General features: G+C 42.5%; 1 protein-coding gene across 2 annotated transcripts in view; it reads right to left on the reverse strand.

The window, feature by feature from the left end:
- Positions 1-22,850, reverse strand: part of DOCK5 (dedicator of cytokinesis 5) — a 187,581-nt gene extending 164,731 nt beyond the window's left edge. Inside the window, exon 1 of one of the 2 annotated variants that reach the window (XM_019714857.2) lies at positions 22,560-22,850. In XM_019714857.2, the coding sequence (XP_019570416.2) occupies positions 22,560-22,602 (43 nt within the window). In that variant the 5' untranslated portion in view covers positions 22,603-22,850. The remainder of the gene's footprint in view (positions 1-22,559) is intronic. The other variant, XM_074338224.1, reaches the window with a different exon arrangement.
- Between the last annotated feature and the right edge of the window lie 1,461 nt (positions 22,851-24,311).

Consider the following 24,311-nt stretch of genomic DNA (forward strand, 5'->3'; position numbering starts at 1 on the left):
TAGAGAGATTGACAGTGCATGTCAACGGTATGGAGGCTGAAGAGACAAATATGAGACTGAAATTGGGAACCACTGGATCAGACAAACCTACACTCAGGTGTGAAAATACCACTTACCCTTTAGCAGAGGTGCACACCAATGGTCTGCCCACTCACACCCCAGATCATTTAATCCCAAACTACTTCCCACTCTGAAGCCAGACACTGGGTGCCAGCAGAATGCCTAGGTTAAAATCAAAAGAGGAACAAGTGAAGTGAAGGCAGGAATTAGTTCCCCAAAAGCAGAGTGAAGGTAGGGATGCAAACAGACCCTGGTAGCAGGTTTGCTCATCAAAGCATCAACCACCCACCCTCCCTAAATGTCCTAAAGGCCCTCATTGCCATGGTCACAGTAAGAAGGGGAACATTTCCCAGCTCCACTGCCGTCATTTTCAAGAGGAAATGTGTATATGATGTCAGATGTCATTAGAATGATGGCAATTGTTGATATGCATTTCATTTGCATTACTACTTCACCTTGGGGTGTGGGGAGGTATTCTCAATGAAAGTTTAATCCTCCCAGAAGGTGAGTTGAAAGCCGGTTCTAATTAAGTCCTGATGGGGCATGAGGAAAACCCAAATTAGACTAAAACAGAGCTCTGCCTCCCAGGTCTCCAGTTTCTCACATCTTGAAAGGCTTCAGAAAAGAGGCACTCCCCATGCACAACACAAAGGAAAAGCCACAAACCGCTTTCCCAGCGAGAGGGGGAGAAACCTAGAGATTAGCAGCTCTGTTTTGCTACATTCATGCATTCTTTTCAGGCAGCCCAGACTTCTGTGTGGAACAAACAACTCTGTCTAGGTGAGGAGGGCTTTAAACAGGGGGATTACCCCAGAGAAGTAAGTTGCTGTAACACACCCCACCTTTCCTTATTGCCCAGTTCATTTCAGGCAGGAAACAGAGGCCTCCCCCGCCTCTTGGGCCCCAGCCTGATCCACAGGAAACTTCTCTCTTGATTAGACTCCCACTGAGCCCAGGGTTCAACTTTCCATCTTTCATTCCAAGCCACACACCCCGCCACTCCACCAAGAGCCAAGGCAGGGGGGCTTTTCAAACCATCTCGCCCACCCACAGCCACTGTGGGCAATCTACAAAGCTCATGCTAAGAATCAACGGTGCTGTTTTCCTGGAATTAAGAAATTTATACTCTGAACCACCAGAGAATAGTCTCTAAACGGCAGATTAATCTTTTTTCAGTTTTGGCAGTCAAACTTCAGGGGTCAATGAGAGCCAAGCCCGAATGCCTTAATCTATTTCCTGAGCAATTTACATGCAATATCTGAAGAGGGGCTAGGACTCTGTCAGCTCATCTAGATGGTACTGCTGGAAATTACACTGGCCCTCCGGAGCCTCTCTTTGCCTCAGTTTTTTTCAGTCAAGTACAACAGGGGACTCCACCTTCTTACTCGCAAGCTTCAACATAAGCAACATTATTCAGACACTCTGTAAACTAGTTTGAATGATTTGGTCTCAGTCACATGACACATCTGGGTATTTCATTTTAAAACAGACTTTCCCACTGACATGGGATCCAAATGTTGTAGGCAGATGTACATCCGGTCCCCTTCCTAGGTGGTACCTATGTAATGAAGACCCAACTGATTTTGACTCTATGCATACTGATTTTCCCTACAGAATGTAAGCCCCTCCAGGCCTCGGACACAGAGCACTTGCTCGCTGCACTGAGCACAATGCTTAGCCCACAGCTGGTCCTTAAAAGCTGGTCCAACAGACAGTAATTTAGTGGTTACCAGAGGGTAATGGGGGAGAGGGAGTAGAAAAGGTAAATGGGGATCAAATATATGGTGATGGAAGGAGAACTGACTCTGAGTGGTGAACCCACAATGCAATATATAGATGATGTATTACAGAATTGTACACTTGAAACCTGTATCATTTTACTAACCAATGTCACCCCAGTAAATTTAATTTTAAAAAAGCTGGTCTAATACATAAGTACAATGAAGAGGTTCAAATGTATTGGATTTAGCACCAATCAATGTCAGGAACAAAATGTTTCCTGTACAAGGTTATACAGATGGCTATAGATTTGGAAAATCTTGGCCCCCCTCCCCCTTGTTAACGAAGACATCAAGCTAACCACCAGATTTTTTAGAATAGCTGACTATTTCTGTTTAAATGGTCTTTGCATAGAAGGTTTACCAAAAACTCTTCTCAGATGATAAAGTATGTAGATAGCATTTTATAGTTCAGAAATTCTAACTATCCTTTAAGACCCAATGTAAATGATTAGTCACATTTATTGAGCACTTACTATGTGCCAGACCCTGTCTGGAGAGCTCTCAGGCACTTACTCATTTGTCCTTACAACCATCTGTGGTAGGTTCTGAGATCATCCCTGCTTCATGGGTGAGGAAGCTGGCTTAGTTTTTCCTTGGGCCGCCCTGATCTCTTCAATGGAAAGTACCCACTTCCTCTTCTGAAACCCTCTTTAAGCACATTTCATGCTTCTCTTAGGAAACAGGTCACGTTCTCCTATATACATGCTACAATTCAGGCATCGTCCTATCCTCTGCTCCACCATATGTACCTTGAAGATGGGGCTATCTCGTTCCAGTGGCGCTCCCAAGGCAGGTCCAGCAACTGAAAATCACAATCACCTGGGAAATTTTCGAAACAAAAAAAAGGCCTGGGCCTTACACTCTGGAGATTTGGTCTTGGCTGGCTCTCTGGAACTTTTATCTTCAGAAAGCTGGCCAGGTGCTACTGACACACAATAGGTGCGAGACCACTGTCTCACTCACTGGCTCACTGCCTGGTATATTGTGGGTAGCGAACAAAATTTATCAAATGAATGGGTGGCTTAATGAATAACCATAATTATGAGATGTCATTCAAGGTATATGCAATTATTTTTCAAGTGGACACAGAACTGCCCCCACCCGAGCTCTGCCAACCCCTGGCACTACCTCTTGTCACTCCCTCCCACCCCCTTCCTCATTCAGCTCCAGCCACATTTCCAAATGTCATCTCAGAAAACTGAACTCTGACTGCCCTAACTAAACTACAGCAGCAGCCTACCTCCATCACTCTCTACAGAAGTACAGTCCTTTATCAATATTCTCATCGCCCTTGACATGACCTGACATTATCTTATATATACTTTAAATTTACTGTCTGTTCTTCCTGCTTAGAATGCATATTTCAAGAGGTTATGGATTCTTTGAGGAAAACAGACAAGCCTCCCCCTGCTGTTTAAGCCTTCTCTCCGAAGTGTTTCAGAGAAGTCTTGTCTCTCATTGTGATACAAAGGAGGACCTACTTGAGTTTCCAGGTTCCTCCCAGAATCCAAAGTCTTAGAAGAATGAAATTTTACAGACAGAAAAAAAGCTCAGGTATCATCTAATGCAGGGGTTCTTCTTAATCTGGCATCCAACAGTCCCTGAAGAATTATAAACTCGGCACGCATGTGTACAATTATCTGTGGAAAGTTTCCGTAGCTCTCATTAGAGTCTCACAGGAGCTTTATGTCTCAAACAAAAAGTTAAAAGTTTGTCAACAAAATCCTTCATTATGGATGAGGAAACTGATGCCCCTCAAAGTAGCAATATAGAGCTCTGAGCAGAAACACAATTGTTCATTTGTTGATTCCCAGGCAGTCTCTTTAACCACCACCTCCCCCGGAAAAAAATAATAATAAAACACACACAAAGGTTCCCCTTATAAAGAGGGTCCTTTCCTCACAACATCAGATTGGCACCCTGGGCCAAAGGACTCCTGGAGCACCTACTTCATTTGTCTGACTAAGCCTTGGGCAAAAACAGTGAAGCATGACTTCCCCCTTCCTAACAGTTTCATTATTCACAAATTTGCATGTGGTGAGAACATCAGACGGTAAAGGCTCAGATTTGCCCTAAGCCTCTTTCAAATGGCATTTCCTACCAATGCAGTACAAGCCATCTTCACATCCGCTCACTCACCAGATGCCCGGAGCAAATAAAGAACTTTTCTTTCTCCACTGCTCATGGCTCTAATTTTCTCATGATTTTCTCTAATGGTAAGTGCCAACGAAATATCATCCCACCACATGTCCAACTGGCTATTCTTTCAATAGCGTGGATTCCAAACCAGCCCTGCAGGAATGAAAAAAAAATAAAAAAATTCACAAGCCATTTTGGAGGAGTGCAGAGAGGGAGGACATGTGAGGCAATAAAGGACAGGGCCATGTGGAACCTCAATGAGAAGCACATGATCCACCCTCTACGAGATTTGCTGTATTCGTGGAAAGTGCTGCCAAGTACTCTGAGGCACCATGTACGCTTGTTTCAGTGAGGCCGTTACATTGCAAGGAACAAAGAGCCACTCAAACTACCCCAGGAACAGGGGTATTTTGGATCTGGAATTGGGAAGCTGCTGAGAACAAGCACCCAGGGCCTGGAAGCCCTCCTCATAGGCTGCAGAGTTTCTCTCCACACCTGCGCCCTTCCTTCTGTCCACACTTCAAAACCACTTTCCAAATGGTGTTTTTCATTCATAACTTTGGCCGCTCTGTGACTTTAATTTGCCATGGATTCAGCTCTCTCAAACGGTATCCTTTTATTTTAGCTTCTGCCTCTGTGGCAAAACATATCTTGGGATTCCTTCATTCAAACTCCCAAGACAGAGACTCTGTCGACTCTACTTATTCTTTGTGCCAAGATGTATGTCATGTCCAGACTATGGAATGGCCACCCTGGGGTGGTGGACTCACCCATACACCAACCAGCAATGGCCACGGGAACCAGACAGGGGGTAAAACACTTGGGCCTTGGGCCTCCCCTATGTCTTCTGCACAGGCTGTCCCCAGACAGGTACAGTGACTGTCACACAGGCATTAAACCAAGCTGATTAACAGTGTGCTGGAGCAGGATTGTACTGGCATGTGAAAGCCAACTGTTACATTTTTAAGAATTGTGTGAGCCACTTGTTAATGTATGGGTACTTTGAACTTGGCCACAGGGAGTGTATTTACACCACAGACATGGGCAAATGCCACAAATTAGGATTTTGTTTTGTTTTGTTTTTCCCACAGAGCTAGTTTGCAAGCATACCATTGCAACATTAATGGTTAAAGAGGAAGGAAGAAAAAATCAAGGTAAACAAGGTTCCCTGAAAACCTGACATCATCTATGTATTTCCCTCTTCTCCCCTTCACCCAGCCATTGTTCCAGCCAGAGTGGACAACTTCTTCTTTCTCCGCTTGCCACATACACCTGCGTTAGAGCCAGCGCTTGCGCGGAGCCATAGCCCCAGCCTTCCCAAACTAGAACGCCCATCTCTATAAAGTTCTACCTGTTCCCTGAAGCCTCCCGCACTCCCTCAGTTAGAACACCCTCTGCTTCTCTAACCTCCTGGCACCCAAAGTGTACTTCCCTGCCCGCCTCTTCCACTAGTTATTTCTGGCTTCCAACCCCAAGGTCCTTTAATTCATTATCAGCTTCCCATGAACCAGATCTATATCCACTTCTTCTCTGGATCCTTCCAAGCGTTGAGCATATGGCAGCTCTGCAGTGAGATGCCTGGTAAGCACACGGTGAATGGATACAGAACATTGATTTCCTCAAGTCTGCTGATAACACCTCTCTCCCTCACCTTCATGCACCTACAATTCTAGACCTGCTAACTCATGAGTTCCCCAATAGATCTGAGTCCTTACAACCAAATCAGCAACAATAGGATTCAAGATGAAAGGCTGATAAAGGCATGTTATCTCCTGTGTGTGTGTGTAAATTAATTTCACTAGGCCCAAACACCTGTGTGTGTGTGTGGGGGGGGGAGAGTCAGGGATTAAACCAAAGAAATTAAACCTCGATCTGGCAACAGAAGAATCATACCTCAAATCACACTCAACCCCCTAGTAAAACCAATCTCCTTTTGATACCTTGGGAAAGGTGACTTGGAGCATTAGGAGAACTCTCAGAACTGGAAACCAGATGAACAAGATCACAAGTTCAGTGTCAAGTGTGGAAAATTAGTCCTTTATGTTATGGATTACTTAAACAGCCTGAAGAGCATGTAAAGGCTGCTAAAAACTTAGAAGGAATACTATAAAATTACAATTGGCATGTGAAGAAAAAGGCCATTAAGAAATGGTCTTCTTTGCCCCAAAGCTTTTTCTAGACAAAACCTCCTGAGTAAGTCTTTAGGCAGAAAGTTCAATGGTATGTCCACTTTCGAACTTGAAACTTTTTGGTTAATGAATGTGGCCTTACTGCCACTGCTTAATTAATTTGCAGAATTTTTCAAAAATTGAAAATGCTTCACACTTTAAGAATCTGGAATGTAGCAGAAAAGGTTATTTCTATTTTACAGATGGAAAACTAAGCTAAGGAGCGTCAAGCCACTGGATCGTGTCTGTAACAGAGATTGAAATACAAACCCGGCTTCTAATCCTTATTTCAATACTTGTCTGTTGGTTTTAGTCAACCCATCATCACCACCTCCAAACCCTAAATGCCCCAGAATATAAAAAAACAAGTGACCTTTACGAATTGGGTAATTCCTGAAGCTTAATCCAAACATATGGTGTTAAAAAACAGTAAAAAAAAAAAAAAAAAAAAAAAATCTTAGCATTAAGGCAGACAAAGAGGATGGTAGGGTGATGATTTCAGCAATAAAATAAGCTCTGTAATCCTCTAAAAGTATAAAGCCCTATCACTCAAGGCTGATAAATGCAAGAAGAAAAGACATATTACAGCAGAACACGTTTCATCATGGATATCATTTATATTTCCTCCATCTGTCGTTTCTCGATAGGAGCAGTTTTAGAAAGATAGGACCACAGAGGTGATGCAACCTTCCCTAAAGTTTTGTAACTGTTCGCTAACACCTCCTTAACATGGAATTTTGTCCCCTGGGATCTAAAAGAAATAAAATCAAAAGTAAAGGAGGGAAAAAAGAAAACAAATGAAAGCAAAAATCCGTATGTCCTCCCTCATATACCCTGATCTGATCCTTAAAAATTTCGTCCTGTGGGCAACATATTTGGGGCTCTCTGTTATTCTGGTCTAAAATCTGTGCTCGTGTCACTACAGAATCGACATGCCACCAAAGGAGAGAAGGGATTATGGGTTAGCCTTTAGCTTCTGAAATAAGTCATGTTGTCAAAATGTGAACTGAGCAAGCCGACTCATATCTAATTCAGGAAAGAAAATACAAGAGATTCAAAAATTTCCAAGGCTCTTGGCTTAGATCAGAGCTCAAACATGAAAAGAATTCTCCTACAGACTCAAACCATTTCTGAACGTGTGAGCTTACGAGGAGACCTCCCTGAAGTTACCACACAATCTGAAAACACGCCTGAGTAGCAATCCTTACATTGCCAAAGATGAACTGGGTACCAGCCTCTCCCAAGGCATAAAAGGTTTTTCTGAAAAACGGTTCCAGAATATTCTGTATGCAGACAACTCTTTGACTCCAGTAGGCATTGGTCTTCCTTAAGGAAGGCTTATAGGCCCACACAATAATCATTCAGTATTCTGTGCTTGATGGATTCTTATTTTCAGATTCTGTGACAATCTGTGTGGTAGGACCAGAAATAGCTGGCCTAGGGTGACTGGTCACAAATGTCCATGAGTTCATGAGGCTGGAGGTGATTATTTTGTGGCACTCTGTCAGGCCAAAGGGAAAGAAACCAGCCTTTATAAAGCCCTGCCTACTCTTCCTATGTTTTCCCCCATATATTACTTACCTTATATAATCCTCACAACCCCCCCAGGAGCCACTGGAATATGGCAGGTGCTCAGCAAAGGTGCCCTTCCTCCGAGCAGTAAGGTAAGTTAGCCACAGTGAGTGCGGATTCAAGTTCCAGTTCCATGGGTGACTCAAAACACCCATGTTCATTAGACATTTGTGTGTGAATTTATCATTTATTATTATACCTCTTAGGATCCCAGACTGTGCTGAGTCGGTGAGTGCCATGCCAAAAGCACAGGACCAGCGACCAAAAGTCCCATCACCCAGAGAGACACCTAGAAGTTCAAATACCTTCCACGAAGATTTTTGCAAGACCAGGCCATTTCTGGCTATAAAGGCTTTGACAGTGAAAATATACCCGATTCCAGTCTGGACCTCTGAGGACAGGTTCAGAGTTAACTCACTTTAATTACTTAGGAATCAACGCTGTTCTGTGAACACGGGCTCCTGATTGCCAGGCCTGAGGTACTGCCAGGCAGGCTCCAGCCTCACAAACTTTCAGATAATGACTGTGTCCAGTCCATAGGACTCGGAAGCATGCTGATCTCATTCCTACCTTCTCACTTGGCGCAGAGCCTTCTATGACTTCACAAAGGCCAAGAGTAATACACGTTAGTAGACTCGGACTTCAAAATTCCCAGCCACAAGGAGCTGCTCTCCGAAACTTCCCTCTGAGGCCTATGGCTTTGGCATCCGCTTTGACAGTCTGATTTCAGCCAGGGCTTGACCACAAAGCACTAACTCCAGTCTGTAGGAACACAGTAGTAACCCTGCTTCTGCTGTTAGCTTACCCTGTGGCAAAGGATCCATCTGCGTCTCCGTCTTTTTCAGTATCTCAGAAGGTAACTCCCTTTTTAAAAACGCATACCACATCCGTGGTGCTGTCAGTCTATAGAAATAATTATATATAAATGTTGTGTTTCATTACTGAAATACTTTATTTTATGTAATGCAAGACCAAGTGGTTTGTATACCATGGGACTGTCCATCACTTTATCAAAATATGACAATTACATCATGCTTGAATGTCTTCAAACAGATAGAAGAGACGAAGCCTGTGTCTAATAGTTTATTTATCATAAAATAAAACTTAGATCCCCCAAACAACCAACAAATTACAATTAATGAGATGGGATTCTACGAGTTTTAAAGTTTAGGATTACAAAGCGATGAGACTAGTATAACCAGAAAATTCCATTTAGCACCTGACTGAAGTAAAAACTTCGATTATAAACAAAGAGACAGGATATGGCATAAGTAATACACTGAATAGTAGAAAGCAAAGTGTATGAAATCAATCAAGGAACATACAAAGTGACATCTTTGCTAGAATACTCAAGAGTTAGCACAGTTTGAGAGACAGGGTGGAAGATCTATTTGCCAAACTCGGGCAAGACATCCTGTGCGATTTGGGTCAAAGCACCAAAATAGTCTGTTTCAATTGCTGGATCTCTAAAGCAAAAGTAAAAACACCTGCTGCCTTTAAGTCTCAAATCACAGTAATAATAGGATGGTTAAGTTCAATTTATTTATTTGTTTAAATTGGTAACCAATTCATATTGTAAAAACTTTAAAGGGTACAAAAATATTCAATAAAAACTCTACTTCTGACACCCAGTTACCCATTCCCTTCCAAGAAACAATTAATGGACAATTTCTTGTGTCACTTTCAAAAATGATCTAGCCTTCATAAGTACATACAAATGCATACTCTTCTTTGTCTATTGTATTCTATGCCTAGAACAGTGCTTGACACATAGTAGGTATTGCATAAATATTTGTTTGATGAATGAAATGAATCCACTTTTTGCATCTTGCTCTTTTACTCAAATATATCTTGGAAACAGCCCATTATCAATGTACACATAGAGAGCTGCCTCATTCTTCTTCTTTCTAAAAATTTTAGTTTAATATGCATACAGAAAAGTGCACACACCACACATGTGATGCAAGACCAATGTTCATAAACTGAATGCACCCACCTAACCAGCCCTCAGAGAAACAGAACAAACATTACTAATACCCTAAATGCCCCAGCACATCTCCACCCCTTACCCCAATTGCAGACATCTAGGGTGACCACTAAATCACTTCTGAAAACAGATGAGCTTTGCCTGTATTGGTGTTGCTATAAATTGAATAGCACAGTACGTACTCTTTTGTAGTTGCCTTCATTCACGTAGCAGGGTTGTGAGATGCATATGAATTTTTGCGTGCACACGTAAATCACTCATTCTCATTGCCCTCCAGTACTTCACTGTGTGAGCATCCACAGTGTAGACATCCGTTCAGCTGTTGATGGGCAGGCATAGGTGTGTTTTCCAACTGGGGGCTACTCTAAATAGTGTAGTATGAACACTTTGCACAGTCTTTTTGTGGAAACGCATTTTCATTTCCTAAGAGTGGAACCACTGGGTCACAGAGTGTGGGTAGGTCTAACTTTACTAGGACCTGCTCAACAGTTTTTCAAAGTGGTGGTACCAATGTACACTCCCACCAATGCATGAGATGTCATGTTGCCACACACCCTTGCCAACTTGCCCACATCTGGTATTTCTTTTTTTCTTTTTTTTTCAATTTAGCCCTTCTGGTGGGGTTCTAGTTGTCTGGCACTGTGTTGTTTGCATCTCCCGAATGACAAATGGAGATCAGCACCTTTCTATAATGTTTATTGCACATTTGTGTATCATTTGTTTGTACAGTGTCTATTCAAATCCTTTGCTCATTTTTCTACTGGGTTATTGTCTTATTGATTTGTAATTCTTTACATATTCGCAATATGATGTATTGGGAACGTCTTCTTCCACTCTTTTTAATCTCTTACGGGTGTCTTTGGGTGAATAGAAGTTCTTAATTTTAATATGACTTGGTATATTTCATTTTTCTTTTAAAGTTAGTACTTTTTGTGCTCCTTTAAGAAATCTCTGCCTACTGCATTGTCAGGAGGATATTCTCTTCTGCTTTCTTTTAAAAGCTTTCACTGTTTTACCTTTCATACATTTGGAATCAATTTTTTACATGGCATTAAGTACCGTGTCTCCCCAAAAATAAGACCTTGCTGGACAATCAGCTCTAATGCATCTTTTGGAGCAAAAATTAATATAAGACCCAGTACTACACCATATCATATCATATCATATCATATAATATCATATCATATCATATCATACTAGACCCCCGTCTTATTTTACTATAAGATGGGGTCTTATATTAATTTTTGCTCCAAAAGATGCATTAGAGCTGATTGTCCAGCTAGGTCTTATTTTTGGGGAAACACAGCAGTTAGGGGTCTGATACATTTTTTCAATACAGATAATCAGTTCACCCAGCACCATTTTTTGAAGAGATCATCCTTTAACCACTGCATGTCAGTGCCATCTTTGTCTACCTCGTACTTTATTCTTTTCAATGACTCTATAATATTCCATCATGTGCGTGTGCCATAAATTACTAAACTCATTTTCCAACTCATTGACATTTAAGTTGTTTTCATGTCTTTGCTATAAATAGCGCTGTAATGAATAATCTTGTCCATATGTCCTTCCCCACATGTGCTAGCATATCTGTAGGACAAACTCACAAATGGAAATGCTAAGTCAAAGGGTTACGTGCATTTCAAATTTTAATCAGTATTTGCTAGAAATAAAATTGGTACACCAATTTCAAGTGGATTTTCAAACCACAATGAACTGCACATTAGACACAGCACATTAGAATTTGAACTACACTAAAGTTCCTAACATTTTTGAGCCTTAGAGTTTGCTTTTCAAAAACAGTTAAGTATATCACTATGCTCCTAGTATCCACCAGTTGACAAAGTATATAAAACCACATACGTTCATGGAAACTGTGCCTCAGAACCCTGTGAGATGGAAACTAAAACGAATCATGCAGTCACAATTTGAGGGGCAGGCCTTCCCTGTTTAACACAGAAGAGCAGGGTCACCTGCTAAGTGCGCCTGTTCTGAAGGAAGTGCAAAGCCCAGCAAGAGCATCCCAGAAACCCGGTAGATAGACGTTGTCCCTGTTCCAGGAGGTATTCGCTCCAGGAGAATGACAGTGGTTGCTTCAGCAGCAGATAAGGCTGCATCTCGTCCCTGGGATCAAACTGTCCATTCCCACCAGGGACGACTGAGCAAGAACCGAATCTGCCATGAGAGCAAGAAGCCTTACTCAAACTTCTCCTAGGTCAAGTTTTCAGGATATAGCATCATCATTTTGTTCAAAATACAGATCTAAAGATGCACCAACACTCTCTCATTTCCAGGCCAGTATTATAATCCCTTATGATCAATAACCATCCCTTCCTTCACCCCTCACCATAATGACATTCGTTTTCAAACATGCCTTTGATGTCATGAGAATGTCATGCTACTTATTAATTTTGCAGCTGATACCCTGTTAATATGTCAATACCACAATGCTGAAGACCAATGACTACTGGGCCCCACAGCAGGGCCTGAAAACATGTAACCACTGTGCAACCCACAGCGTAACTTCACTTTGCAGGCTCAAACCTCCAAAACGCACTTCCTTCCCAGAACTCTTAAAAAAGGGAAGATGAACAGCAAAGGAAACCATCAACAAAATGAAAAGGCAACTTACCAAAGGGGAGAAAATATTTATGTACCGGTTAATATCATATATATATATATATATATATATATATATATATATATATATATATATATATATATCTCATACTACTTAATAGCAAAAAAAAAAAAAAAAATCTAAGTAAAAAATGGGCAGACGAGCTGAAGACATTTTTCCAAAAAAGCCATACAGATGGCCAATAGTACATGAAAAGGTGACCAACATCACTAGTCAGGGAAACACAAATCAAAACCACAGTAAGATATCACCACACACCCACTAGAATGGCCATCATTAGACAAGAGATAACAAGAGTTGGCAAGTAAGCAGAGAAAACAGAACCTTTGTGCACTGTTGATGGGAATGTAAATGGTGCAGTCCCTATGGAAAACAGTATGAAGGATCCTCAAAAATTAAAAATAGAACTACCATATGATCCAGCAATTCCACTTCTGGTTGTTTATCCCAAGGAAGCAAAAATGCGAACTTGAAAAGACATTTCTCCCCCATGTTCACTGCAGCATTATTTGCAATAGCCCCGGCAACCTAAGTGTCCATCAATGGATGAATGGACAAAGAAAATGTGATATACATATACAATAAAATATTATTCAGCCATTAGAAAAGAATGGAAACTTCCCATTTGCAACAATCTGGATGGACCTTGAGGGCAGTATGTTAAGTGAAACAAGCCAGACAGAGAAAGACAAATACCATAGGTGTCTTATAGGTGTAAATCTAAAAATAAACAAAAAAACAAATTCACAAGTTTTGGCAAGGACATGAAGAAAAAGGAACCCTTCTGCACTGTTGGTGGAAATGTAAATTGGTGCAACCACTATGTAAAACCATACAGAGGTTCCTCAAAAAAATAAAAATAGAACTACCATATGACACAACAATTCTACTTCTGAGTATTTATCCAAACTCATAGATACAGAGAACAGACTGGTGTTTTGGCAGGGGATGGGGAGATGGGCAAAATGGATGAAGGTGCTCAAAAGGCACAAACTTTCAGTTACAAAATAAATAAGCCCTGGGGATGTAATGTACAACATAATGACTATAGTTAATAATGCTGTATTATTTATTTAAAAGTTGCTAAGAGAGTAAGATCTTAAAAGGTCTCATCACAAGGAAAGAAAATATGTAACTACATGTGGTAAATGATGTTAACTAGACTTATTGTGATCATTTCATAGTATATACATACTATGTACGTATACACACAGGGTGCCAAAAAAATGTATACACATGACTTGTATTCATCTTTTGTTATCGATATATAGCGAGTATTGCAATTTTAATACAGTTTTCTTTTCCTTTCTTAAAATGTGTATACATTTTTTTGGCACCCTCTGTATATGGAATCATTATGTTGTACACCTGAAAGTAATATGTCAATTATACATCAATAAAAAAAGGAGGGAAGATGAATTAATAGCTGGATCTTATTTATAACAAAACCTCCACAGGGAAAAAATGTCCATGGAAGACATAGGCTTTTGCCCCTTAGGACTGTGGGAGAGCTTACTCTTCAGACTCTTAAGTAGATGTGATTAAAAAAAAACCACACACACACACACAAAAAAAACTTGCTCTCTCTCCAGAGTTACAACGAGAAATGAAACCACTAAGAAGACAACATGTTGAAACATAAATTTGCTACTGGCTGTGTGATTTTGGTTAAATCACTTTATATCTCCAGGGTACACGTTCGTTCCAATAAAATGAGTGTGTGAGGCACGAGGTGATGCTTACAGAATCCAGCTCTTAATATTGTATGATTCTATCTACAAAAGGGCAAAGCTCTCAGATTTCTGTAACTGAGTCTCATGACTTACTGTGATAAGTGGTCTCTGGCAGGAAAGCCTGGGGAGCGAGACCCCTATGGTTCCAGGCTCACAGAAAGCACAAGAAAGGTGCGGTCCTGCTGCAGGTACAAAGGTAAACTAGTCAGCGGGATGCGTTCTTACTCACCTCGGTTGAGTCAGCAAAGAGCTTTTTTCAAAGAATTAATCTCTACTGCAATCTCCCTCCCTGAGTTCTTTTAAAAGACAAACAATGGATGCCCAGGATCCTCAGAGAGGGCATCTTGGGAGTCCTACTCCACTGGGGTGGGCAGACCCACAGTTCAATGGGGCGTGAAAATGTAAGAGAAAATAGCCCAATCAGGAAAGGTGGCTCCATGAATATAAAGCCATTTGAACAACAGCAGCTTTGCGATGGCACAGCTTTGTGAAAGACAAAGACCACTTTTGTCTCTTCCTCTGGAACTGGCTGCCAGCAATCAGACAATCCTTTGAGGCAGCCCTGACTGCCGGCCCAGGCTCTGAGAGGACACGGCCTGCCCAAACATCACTTGGAAAAATAAAATGAACCTGACTATCCTCTGCTTTCCATTGCTTGCCCAAATCTCTGCCCCTTTTTTAAGCTTAAAAATAAAACCTTGAGGTAATGTGGAGGCTACTTATAAAGCTATGTCAAAAGACTCCCAAAGGATGTAATACATCCTTTCATGTCCCTGGAGAGTAGACATAGCATGAGTGATTTTACCTATTTGATTGACCAGGGAGCAAACTATTCTTCCCTAGTAAAGACCAAACTGTGTGACTTTAGTCAAGTTCCTGGGTCACAGACATGGGTCAAATTCTATTACAATTCTACTATAACTCATTCCAAAAACAATTGAAATGAGTTGTAATAGAATTTGACCGGTGTTCCTTTTTTTAATGCTTTTGACAGCACTAAAATATTGTATAGGTATAGAGTTATAAGGTTATTACATTGAATAACATTGCTGGAAATACACTAGAAGCTGGAAAAATTTTGTTTGATGGAAAATCATTACAATGAGATTCGATTCCTTCTTTTCAGACCCTTCTGGTTTGTCTCTTCAAATTTAGATGAGGATAAACCACAAATTAATTTCAGTTTCAGCTAACAGGATGGCAGATATAACCGCCACAAAATCCTCTGTAAGTTTGGACAAACTAAAATTTGCTTCAAAACCCCTTGCCAGTCCTCTAAATGACTTTTTCTTTTCCACATTCCTTGTCATCTCTTCTTTTTTTTCTATAATGACACTGTGTACAGTATATACTTGCTCATTGTAAGGCACCGTAACTCCTTTTTGGTAATGGGAAGTAACAAATGAATTGAAATGCCTTGTTTCTTCCATTAAATTGCATCTTCTTTCCTTTCCAACTCATGTGCTGAACATAGCACTAAGGTCATGACTCAGAACCCCCGAAACCCTATTCAACACTGGGGTCAAGCTTTTTCTTTCCATTGAGCCAATCCTACAATGCACCCTCCTTCAAGAAGCTTCCATGAATGATGAAAAAAAAAAAAAAAAAACAAGAAGAAAAAGCAAATTCCCATTAGTCCCTTCCTCTCTAACACAACATTTAGGATTTTGATGTTCACATTCATCCTTTGCGCAAACAATTTATTAAATCTATTTTACCTGTTACTTAAATGTTCCCTTTTCCACCTACTTTTGATTGCATCTCACTGGAAGCTCACACAAGGCAGTATATTCCATCGTGTGGAGACAATTCCCTCTTATGATAAACAAATTTAATAGGATGGGTTCAGCATTCATTTTTTTGAGTGCTAACCATGTGCCGAGGGGTGCTGTTCCCAGGGCTGGGGTACGTTGGTGAAAAAGATGAAGGTCCTGTCTTCAGAGCTACACATTCTCGTATGGGAGACAGACAGTAAACATTAACAAATAGGACAATTATAGATCATGTGAAGAAAATACAGGGAAAAGGACAGACACGGAGAGGTCTGGGCAGGCAGGACAAAAAAACGGTGGTTCCATTATCAAGGGTTCTCAGGAGGGATTATTCAAACGGAGACCTGAGTAATAAAAGAAAGTGATTCCATTTTCAATTCTCTTTTTATCATTTAACGATAGCTGGTCCTCATTATTCGCACATTCTGTATGTGTGTCTTCTCCTACTTGCTAAAATTTATTTGCAACCTCCAAATCCACACTCCTTGTGCTTTCAGGGTCATTTGAAGGTGCATGCAGAGGGGCAAAAAGGCCAGGCAGGCTCCTACTTGAGGTCAAATCAGGCGACACTCTGCTTTCTTGTTTCAGTTCTCATACTGTAAACAAGTGTCCTTCCTGTGATCTATTCAGTGTCATGTTTTTCTCATTTTTGATGATGATTTTGCTCTTTAAAATGGCCCCCAACCATAGCGCTAAAGCGCTGCCTAGAGTTCCTAAGCGCAAAAAGGCTGTGATGTGCCTTAAGGAGAAAATACGTGTGTTAGATGAGCTCTGTTCGGGCATGAACAAAGTTACAGGGCTGTTGGCCATGAGTTCAACGTTAGTGACTCAACCAACAGTGTATGTTAAATAAGGTCTTGGAACCTTAAACAGAAACACTCATAAAATAAGATTATGTATTGTTCAGTTGATGAAAATGTAACCAGAAGCTCACAGGAACTTGTATTTCTCCTAGGAGTAACAATTCAGTACTTGTTAATTCAATGTCCGTGGCGACTTTATAAATATGAATTACCACAAATAACAAGACTCTACAGTACGTTATAGAGGAAGTTTCAGCTGAGCACCAACCTCCAAACCTTGACAGACAACAGTACCCAACCAGAATCCAGTATCTTGCTGTTGGCGTTTTTGTTGACTTCTTTTTTACAGTTGCTTCTTTCAACAGCAAGTGATACCGGTCCGCCTTTAATTGTAGGAATGTAGGGCTTTCTTTTTCAATAATTATTTTAAGTAAAGAAGAAAAGAAAGCAGGCAGCATCAAGAAAACATTAAGTAAAAAATAATACAGAAGGCAAATGGGTATGACAGTAGGCATGAAGCTGCCACACAAGGGTACCTGGACATGGCAGAGATCCAGGTGACAGAGGAGCAACCCAAGTTGGGGAAACACATATGGTGAAAAGTTTTGGCTTCAGAGTGAGATTTTATTTGGCCATGGGTGAGAAATGTATCTTCTATGAACCTCAGTTTTCTTATCTAGGAATTGGGACAGTATGTGAGAATTACAGCCTTAGCTCAATGATGTAATGAAATATTAATATGTAAAGCAGCAGTGAGTGCTGAAAATGTTTGGTCTCAGAACTCCTTCATATTCTTAAAAGTTATTGAGAACCGCAAAGAGCATTTGTTTATGTGGGTTACATCTATGACTATTTACCATATCAAAAATTCAAGCAGACATTTAAAAAATACTTACCTGTTAATTAAGCAACCATAATAAACCCAATACATGTTAGCAAAAATATGTATTTTTTAGCTCAAAACTACTTTTCCAATAACGACATAAGGTGTCAGATGGGTACTAGATTTATTGGGGTGATCACTTCATAAGGTATATAAATGTCTAATCACTGTTGTATACCTGAAACTAACATAACATTGTATATGTCAACTGTAATTGAAAAATAAATTTTTATAAAACTACTTTTACAAATGAAACACACCGAGGAGTGGCACTGTTTTGCATGTTTGTAAACCTCTTTAATGTGCAGCTTCACAAAAGGCAATTGGATTCTCATATTTGCTTCTGCATTCAATCTGTTGCAATATCACACTTCATGTAGCCTCTGAGAAACCACACTGTATACTCCTAAGAACAGAGTGAAAACAGGCCAGCAACTTCTTAGCATTATTGCCAAAAACGTTTTAATCTCATGGACCCCCCGAAAGTCTTTGAGACCCCCACGTGTCCCTGGAACATAATGAAATGAAGGGTTCGAACCAGTTCCTGCCACAAAGTAAATTCTTAATAAATATGAATTCTCTATTCCTTTGACTCTTAGCCTCAATGTTGTTAGAACATGAGTGCATTTGTGCCAGGATTTCATTCATTACAACTGTATAATATCTAGCATAGGGACTCATGTAGACAGATGAGCAACAAGTGTTACTGTTGGTTGTTGCTTATTCTGGTTCTATAACTAATTAGCCGTGTGAGCTGCAGCCAGGGATTCTTAATCTGTGTTCAAATTCAGAGGTTCCATGGACTTGAAAAGTGAAAAAAAAATTACCTCTCTCTTTTCTGACACTCAAACATGTACCTCCATTATGACTGCAGGCAACAAACCTCAGCTGTACCTATGCTACTGTCACCGAGAGAAATCACAGACATTTTCACATCAGATTATGGTTACTGCAGATATCTTGAAAAATCATATATGTTCATCACTAATTCAAAAGTATAGTAGTTATTAGACCTGCCACTAGATTTTCCTATTTAATATAATAATAAAGAAGCACATATGTTGCAATATCACGAGTTTTTAAAAATACCCTGACAACTGTATTTCAATGCAACTGGATTCATTTTCAATCTTTTAATAACTGGATTCTTTTTCAATCTTTCATATTTGACTTTGTGCACTTAAAAACATGATTCTGAAAAAGGGGGCTACCAGTTTAACCTCATGGCCAAAAGGGTTCATGCAATCAAAAAGGTAAGAACGCCTGGCATTCAGCAATTCACTTATCTCTTTAGGCACCTAGTTCCTCTCTTTGAAAGGAACTGGACTAGTCACTCTCTTGTGACTCCTCCCAGCTCTACCCCGGCAGCTATAGTATGCGGCACAGGCTTCAGGGAGAGGAGGAAATGGGCGGAAACCCACAGCACACCTGAGTGCATTCACAAAGAGCTACAAGTCTGGTTTCAGTTTTTACACCAGCATTTGAGAGTCTAAAAGTTAATTGCTTTTAGACTCCTTGAGCCTAGCACAGCTAAAGGGTTGAAAAGCTAACAGTGAAAGCAAATCGTCCTCCAAACGACCTTTTATCACACTGTAATAATACACATCACAAATCCCAACAAACAACAATGAATTATTTTGCAAAGAATCCATCATCAACATGTTCTAGATCTGTTCTTGATAGAAATAGCTTGTTTGGGAGCAAACTTAAAATAAACGTTCCAATACTCAGAAGACTAATCTGAATATCACGAATGTTTGCTTAAAATCTAGATAAAAATTTTTATACCCTCAGATCTTCAAATAGAACACATTAAAGAAGGAGAGAAAGAAAGAAGAAAGAAAAGAGTTTTCCATGGTTGTGGGGAAGAACACTAGGCACTAAGCCCTTCACACGTGGATACTAATGGACCAGAAGCTTCAAGCAGCAAGTCTCTGGGTCCCCTCACTTGATAACCCAGATGACACACATAGGTCATTTCAGCCCACCTAATGCTAGAGGTTGAACTAACAATGCTATGTTTAAGAACTAAAGAAAGCCCAGACAGATTGCATTTCAGTCCCTGTAGAAAAATCTAGGCTATGTGAGGACAGCCAATAGTAGCACCAAGATAACATAAGGCAGTAGAGACTGCTAGCTTCACCGCCCACAATTCAAAGTGAGATCAAAGCGCTACTCTCTGAGTAGCTCTGAGTCATTAAAATGCTTCAAAATGACCGTCACATGGTTTTCTTCATCCAGACACACAGAAGTGACAACAATCCTCCCCCCAAAAGCCCAACAAGCCAATTTTCCCAATTACATTGACACGAGCCCATCTATTCTATGCGTCCTTGTTTCTCAGCAGCACATCTCATGTTTGTACTTGCAAAGGTAAAGACAGAATGAAGGCTCTCACTTTGTCCATCTAACAGAACAAAGGAAAACTCATATTGAAGTGAATGAGATGCTAAAACCTAATAGAGAAAAAACCGGCTTTAAATCCTCACAGAAAAAGTTAGGCTAGTGCTTTAGGATGTCACCTCAACGCGAAGGACAAGCAGTTACTAAAGGAAAGCCCTATACCGGGTAGCATATCTCTTGAGTGACAGGGGTACAAAACCATAACCTTCTGGTTCATTGGACCCAAGGATAAGAGGATAAGTAATATTATAAGGGATCGCACGATGTAGGAATTGTGTGGGAGAGGTATGAAGCTTTAAGGTCTGGTGAATACCAAATCTGAAGGTGGCAACGGGGAGGGATTTGAGCCCTAAGGGAAATTCTGCATTGTGGGATGCAAAGGTGGGAGGGCACTCTGGACAGGGACAAGCAGAAGGGAGCAAAGTCCCAAAGGAGGGACTCTCCATGGCGCATTGCGCAAGAGCCAGAAGGGCAGTGTCTGCACTGGAGGGTTAATGAAAGAAGCAGTCAGAGAGATAAGGTCAGTGAAGACATGTTGAATTGGATTATGGGAAACTTGAAAGTTGGGCTCAGTTTAGACTTTACCCTGTAGGCCAAGGAAGGCTTCTAAGCAGAGAGGTGGTATGAACAACAATGTGTTTTAGGAATAAACAGTGGTGATTTATTGTCAGGTAATTTGTCCTAACAGTGGGTCCTTCCCTCAAGTACAGATTAATCATAATCTATTGTGCCCAGTGACATAAGTGTCAAAAATTATATCTTGGGGCAATTTTGCTACCACCTATGCCCTGGAAATGCAATTCAAATACTTTCCTTGACTGATGGAAACTAACAAGGTAATCTGACTCCAGCCCAGCGTGAAAAAGAGAGAACCGTCTCATACTTGCTCCTATGACCGTGGCACTAAAAACCACAGTTGTAGGATGTGATTGCATTAACTACACCAAAGGCCTAATCGTTTTGGAAACAGCTTTTATCCTGTTAAGCAAAATGAGAATTGAGAACCATTTTGTACGTAGTAATGAACAATTAGGCACTGCTCAGTATGATTTAATTTAGGAGTTAGTACTGGATAATACTCAAAATGGTTTATTTTAGACCATTTCACTTCCGTACTACTGACTACTTACTAATTGGCACTTGACTAGGCGGTCCCTTTCTGAAGCTTCATGACCAAATCATGACAGGGTGGCCTAGGGCAGGAGAAACACCACCTACCCATGTCTGAGTTGTAGCCACAGGAGAGTGTGAGGATTTGTACTAATCGCACTTTAAGGGAAAGAAAAAAAAAAACAAAAAACACGTTTTGGCAATAGGGGGGAAACAAGGAATAGTATGGACATGTATTATCATACACACACACATACACACACACAAATAAAGGATCACAATCTAAGAACAATATAGTAAACATGAGAGGGTTTGTTGTTGCTTTGGCTACAGAGTTGAACTGCACCTGGAGATATTAAGCAGATCTCTGAAATCACTTCGCCATCAGAAAGTACTAACTAGCTTCAGGGATCTCTCCTAGGCACCATTGAGTAAGGAAAAATGGGGGCGGGGAAGGGAGTGAAGTAAACGACGAGATTACAAACAGGCCAAATGAATGAACCTGAGAGGAAGCGATAAAATTCTCAACGCACACATCTGTGTTTATACTGGAGCATCGCTCCGTATTCTCATTGCCATCCATCGTAATCGCCCCTACGGCAGAGCTTCCCCACGAGACCTGAGCAACCTCTCTCCTTAATGGAAAGTAGAAGGACCATGGTTTCTACCTGGGTCAAAACCCCGCTTGTTTCGGATCCAAACCCACACAGCAGCAATCCCTCCCTCCGCGCGCCGTGGCAGCCCTCCTGCACCGCTGCTACGAATGCCAGGTGCCTAGCGCGGCATCTGTCACGGTTTCCTTAATAAAGTGTCCTCATCTGATTTTGCGACGAAATTTGGGGTTCAGAAAGCTGTCGTAAACCCTCTCCAGACGACTCCGTTAGGGGATGAGCCCCGGTCTCGGGGGGCACCACCCCGGTTCCCATGTCACAAAGTGCCTGTCTCTTCCATCACATCCACACAACTTGAGTTTCCCATTCACTTCACAACTGTTACCCTCCAACTCCTCACTTTGGGGCTTCAGAAAGAACCTAAGAAGAGGGAGGCAGAAAGCCCTTGGACAGCAAGCCAGCACTCAGCGGTCCTCCGCGGGTTACAAACTCCTGAATGAAACCGGACGGGGAGGAGGAGGGGCGCGAGCACGGACGCTGGGGCCCCTACAGGAGTAACCCGCGAGCGCCCTCGCCTTTGACGTTTCCACTCCTCCGGGCGCTGGCGCTTTGGGTTCGGGAACAGGATGATCCGTCCCGGAGCCCAAATGCACTTTTAGTCACTCGGCTTCCCATAGCCCGGAGTGACTTCCCCTGCGGGTCTCCTGCACCGCGAGAGGGCTCCGATTCCCCACCCGCCCCCGGACTGCTGCCGCGGGAGTGGGGTCCTGACTGCGCCCCCCGGGGCAGCAGGAGCCGGAACCCCGTCCCGGGCGGCGCGCACACCCGGTGCCTGGCATGCGCCGCCCCACTTCGTGCCAGACAGGGCCGCTCCCGCGCACTTGGCGATCACTCACCAACTCCGTACTTCTGCCGCTTGGTCGGGATCCAGCGGGCCATGGCGGCGACCTCGCCCCTTGGCGGCTGTGGCTGCGGTGGCTACAGCTCCTGGGGTGCCGGCCACCGCCGCCGTGCGGCGCTCCTGCGCGCCCCGGGCTCCTCCGCCATGTTCCGGTAAACTTCCGCGACCCCAGGGATCGGCTCAGCGCTGCCCTGTGCCGCCCGCGCCCGCCCGGGATTCGCTCCGGCTCCGGCCGGGCCCGTGGTCACCTGCTGGGCCGGGCGGCGGCGCCGCCCCGGCCCCTCCCGCCTGCCGCGCCCTCCGCCCGCCTCCGCGCCAGGACCGGCCTCTCCCGCCCGCTCTCCCCGGCCCAGGCCAGCTTGTTCTCCTTCTGGCGCACTTCCCGGAGCAGCTTCCCAGTGCAGATTGGGGTCTGGGTTTTACTTTTGGTATTTTGCTTTTTCCCCGCCTTCCCCACCGGGATTCAACCCTCAAGGCTGGTTCCGTGGGGGCGGGTTCCCCGGCGCCGGCGTCTGGAGGGCTGCGCTTGGGACACTGGGCACCCCCAGGCGGGACGGCCGGGCCATGGGTGGGCGAGGAGTGCGGGGTCCGTTCCCACTGCGCGCGCCAGGGCCCCGGGGACCCTACAATGTATTAGTAAGAGCTGCTTTTCGCCCCCGGGACACCTCCAGTGCCTGGCATTCGGCGGCCCTCAATAAATACTTGTTGAATGAATGAGCAGTTGACTACTGCGTCCACCCCCTAGAGCTTTAACTGACATCACGCGAGCCGGAAGCCGGACTCCCGGACAGACGTGATCTCCTGTGGCCACCGTTTATAGCCTTCAAAGCAGGAACATGTGTCTTCTGGTAAATAGACAACAGATTCAAGGGAGACGGGCTCCTCAGACGTATTAAATGGTTTCCTAGGAGAGCCTCGGTGGGAACTCAGACCCTCATGCTCAAGGGAAAAGTCCGCCCCAATGCCTCCCTTTTCCAACAGACCAACGGCTCAAAGACCATCCCTACGGAGAAGGGGACCTGGCACATCCAAGTCTTCTGCTTTACTGACTGTATTGTTTCAACAAAGAGCCAAACGCACGGATGCTCTTTTGATGTGCCCTAGGCTCCTGTTGTTGCCCTCTAAAACTGCTCTCCTGGAACTCACTTCCTCCTGGAGAGACTTCAAGAATGAAGCTTGGATGGGGGGGGGGGGGGGGGGGAGGTCTTTAATTCACACATGGAAGTAAAAATCTGAGTAAATGACCAGCTGGTTTATATTCACCGTCTGAGAAAATGACATTTGAGAGAAACTTTGTCCCTGCGGTCTGCGATGCCTTTCTTGCCCATTTGGACCATGAAAAGAAAGGGAGATAAACATAGTAAAACTTGATTGAACAATTCATGCATTTTGCAAAGTCAGATCTGAAATTTTTAAAAAGAGGTCCTGTTCACGTGGCTAACTCCTAGGTTTACTTTCTACTTCATCCACAAATAGGTATTTACCCATAAAGTGTCATAATAAGTTAAGAAATCTGTCACTTTAAACCTAACACTTAGAAGTAATATAGGGAAGGGACATGAGGATTATTTTCTCTGCCAATGGTAACAGAAGGAATTCCACCATCTCCCCGGAAATTTCTCTCTTCCTCTGCCATCATGATTAGCCTAACTCCCCAGGTTATGTAATTTCTTCTTTCCACTCATATTTATGAAGTACCTATTATATGTCAAGCATTGTTTTAAGAATGGATCACAGCAATGAATAA

The sequence above is a fragment of the Rhinolophus sinicus genome, linkage group LG07, assembly GCF_036562045.2.
Source record: "Rhinolophus sinicus isolate RSC01 linkage group LG07, ASM3656204v1, whole genome shotgun sequence".
Lineage (NCBI taxonomy): Eukaryota > Metazoa > Chordata > Mammalia > Chiroptera > Rhinolophidae > Rhinolophus > Rhinolophus sinicus.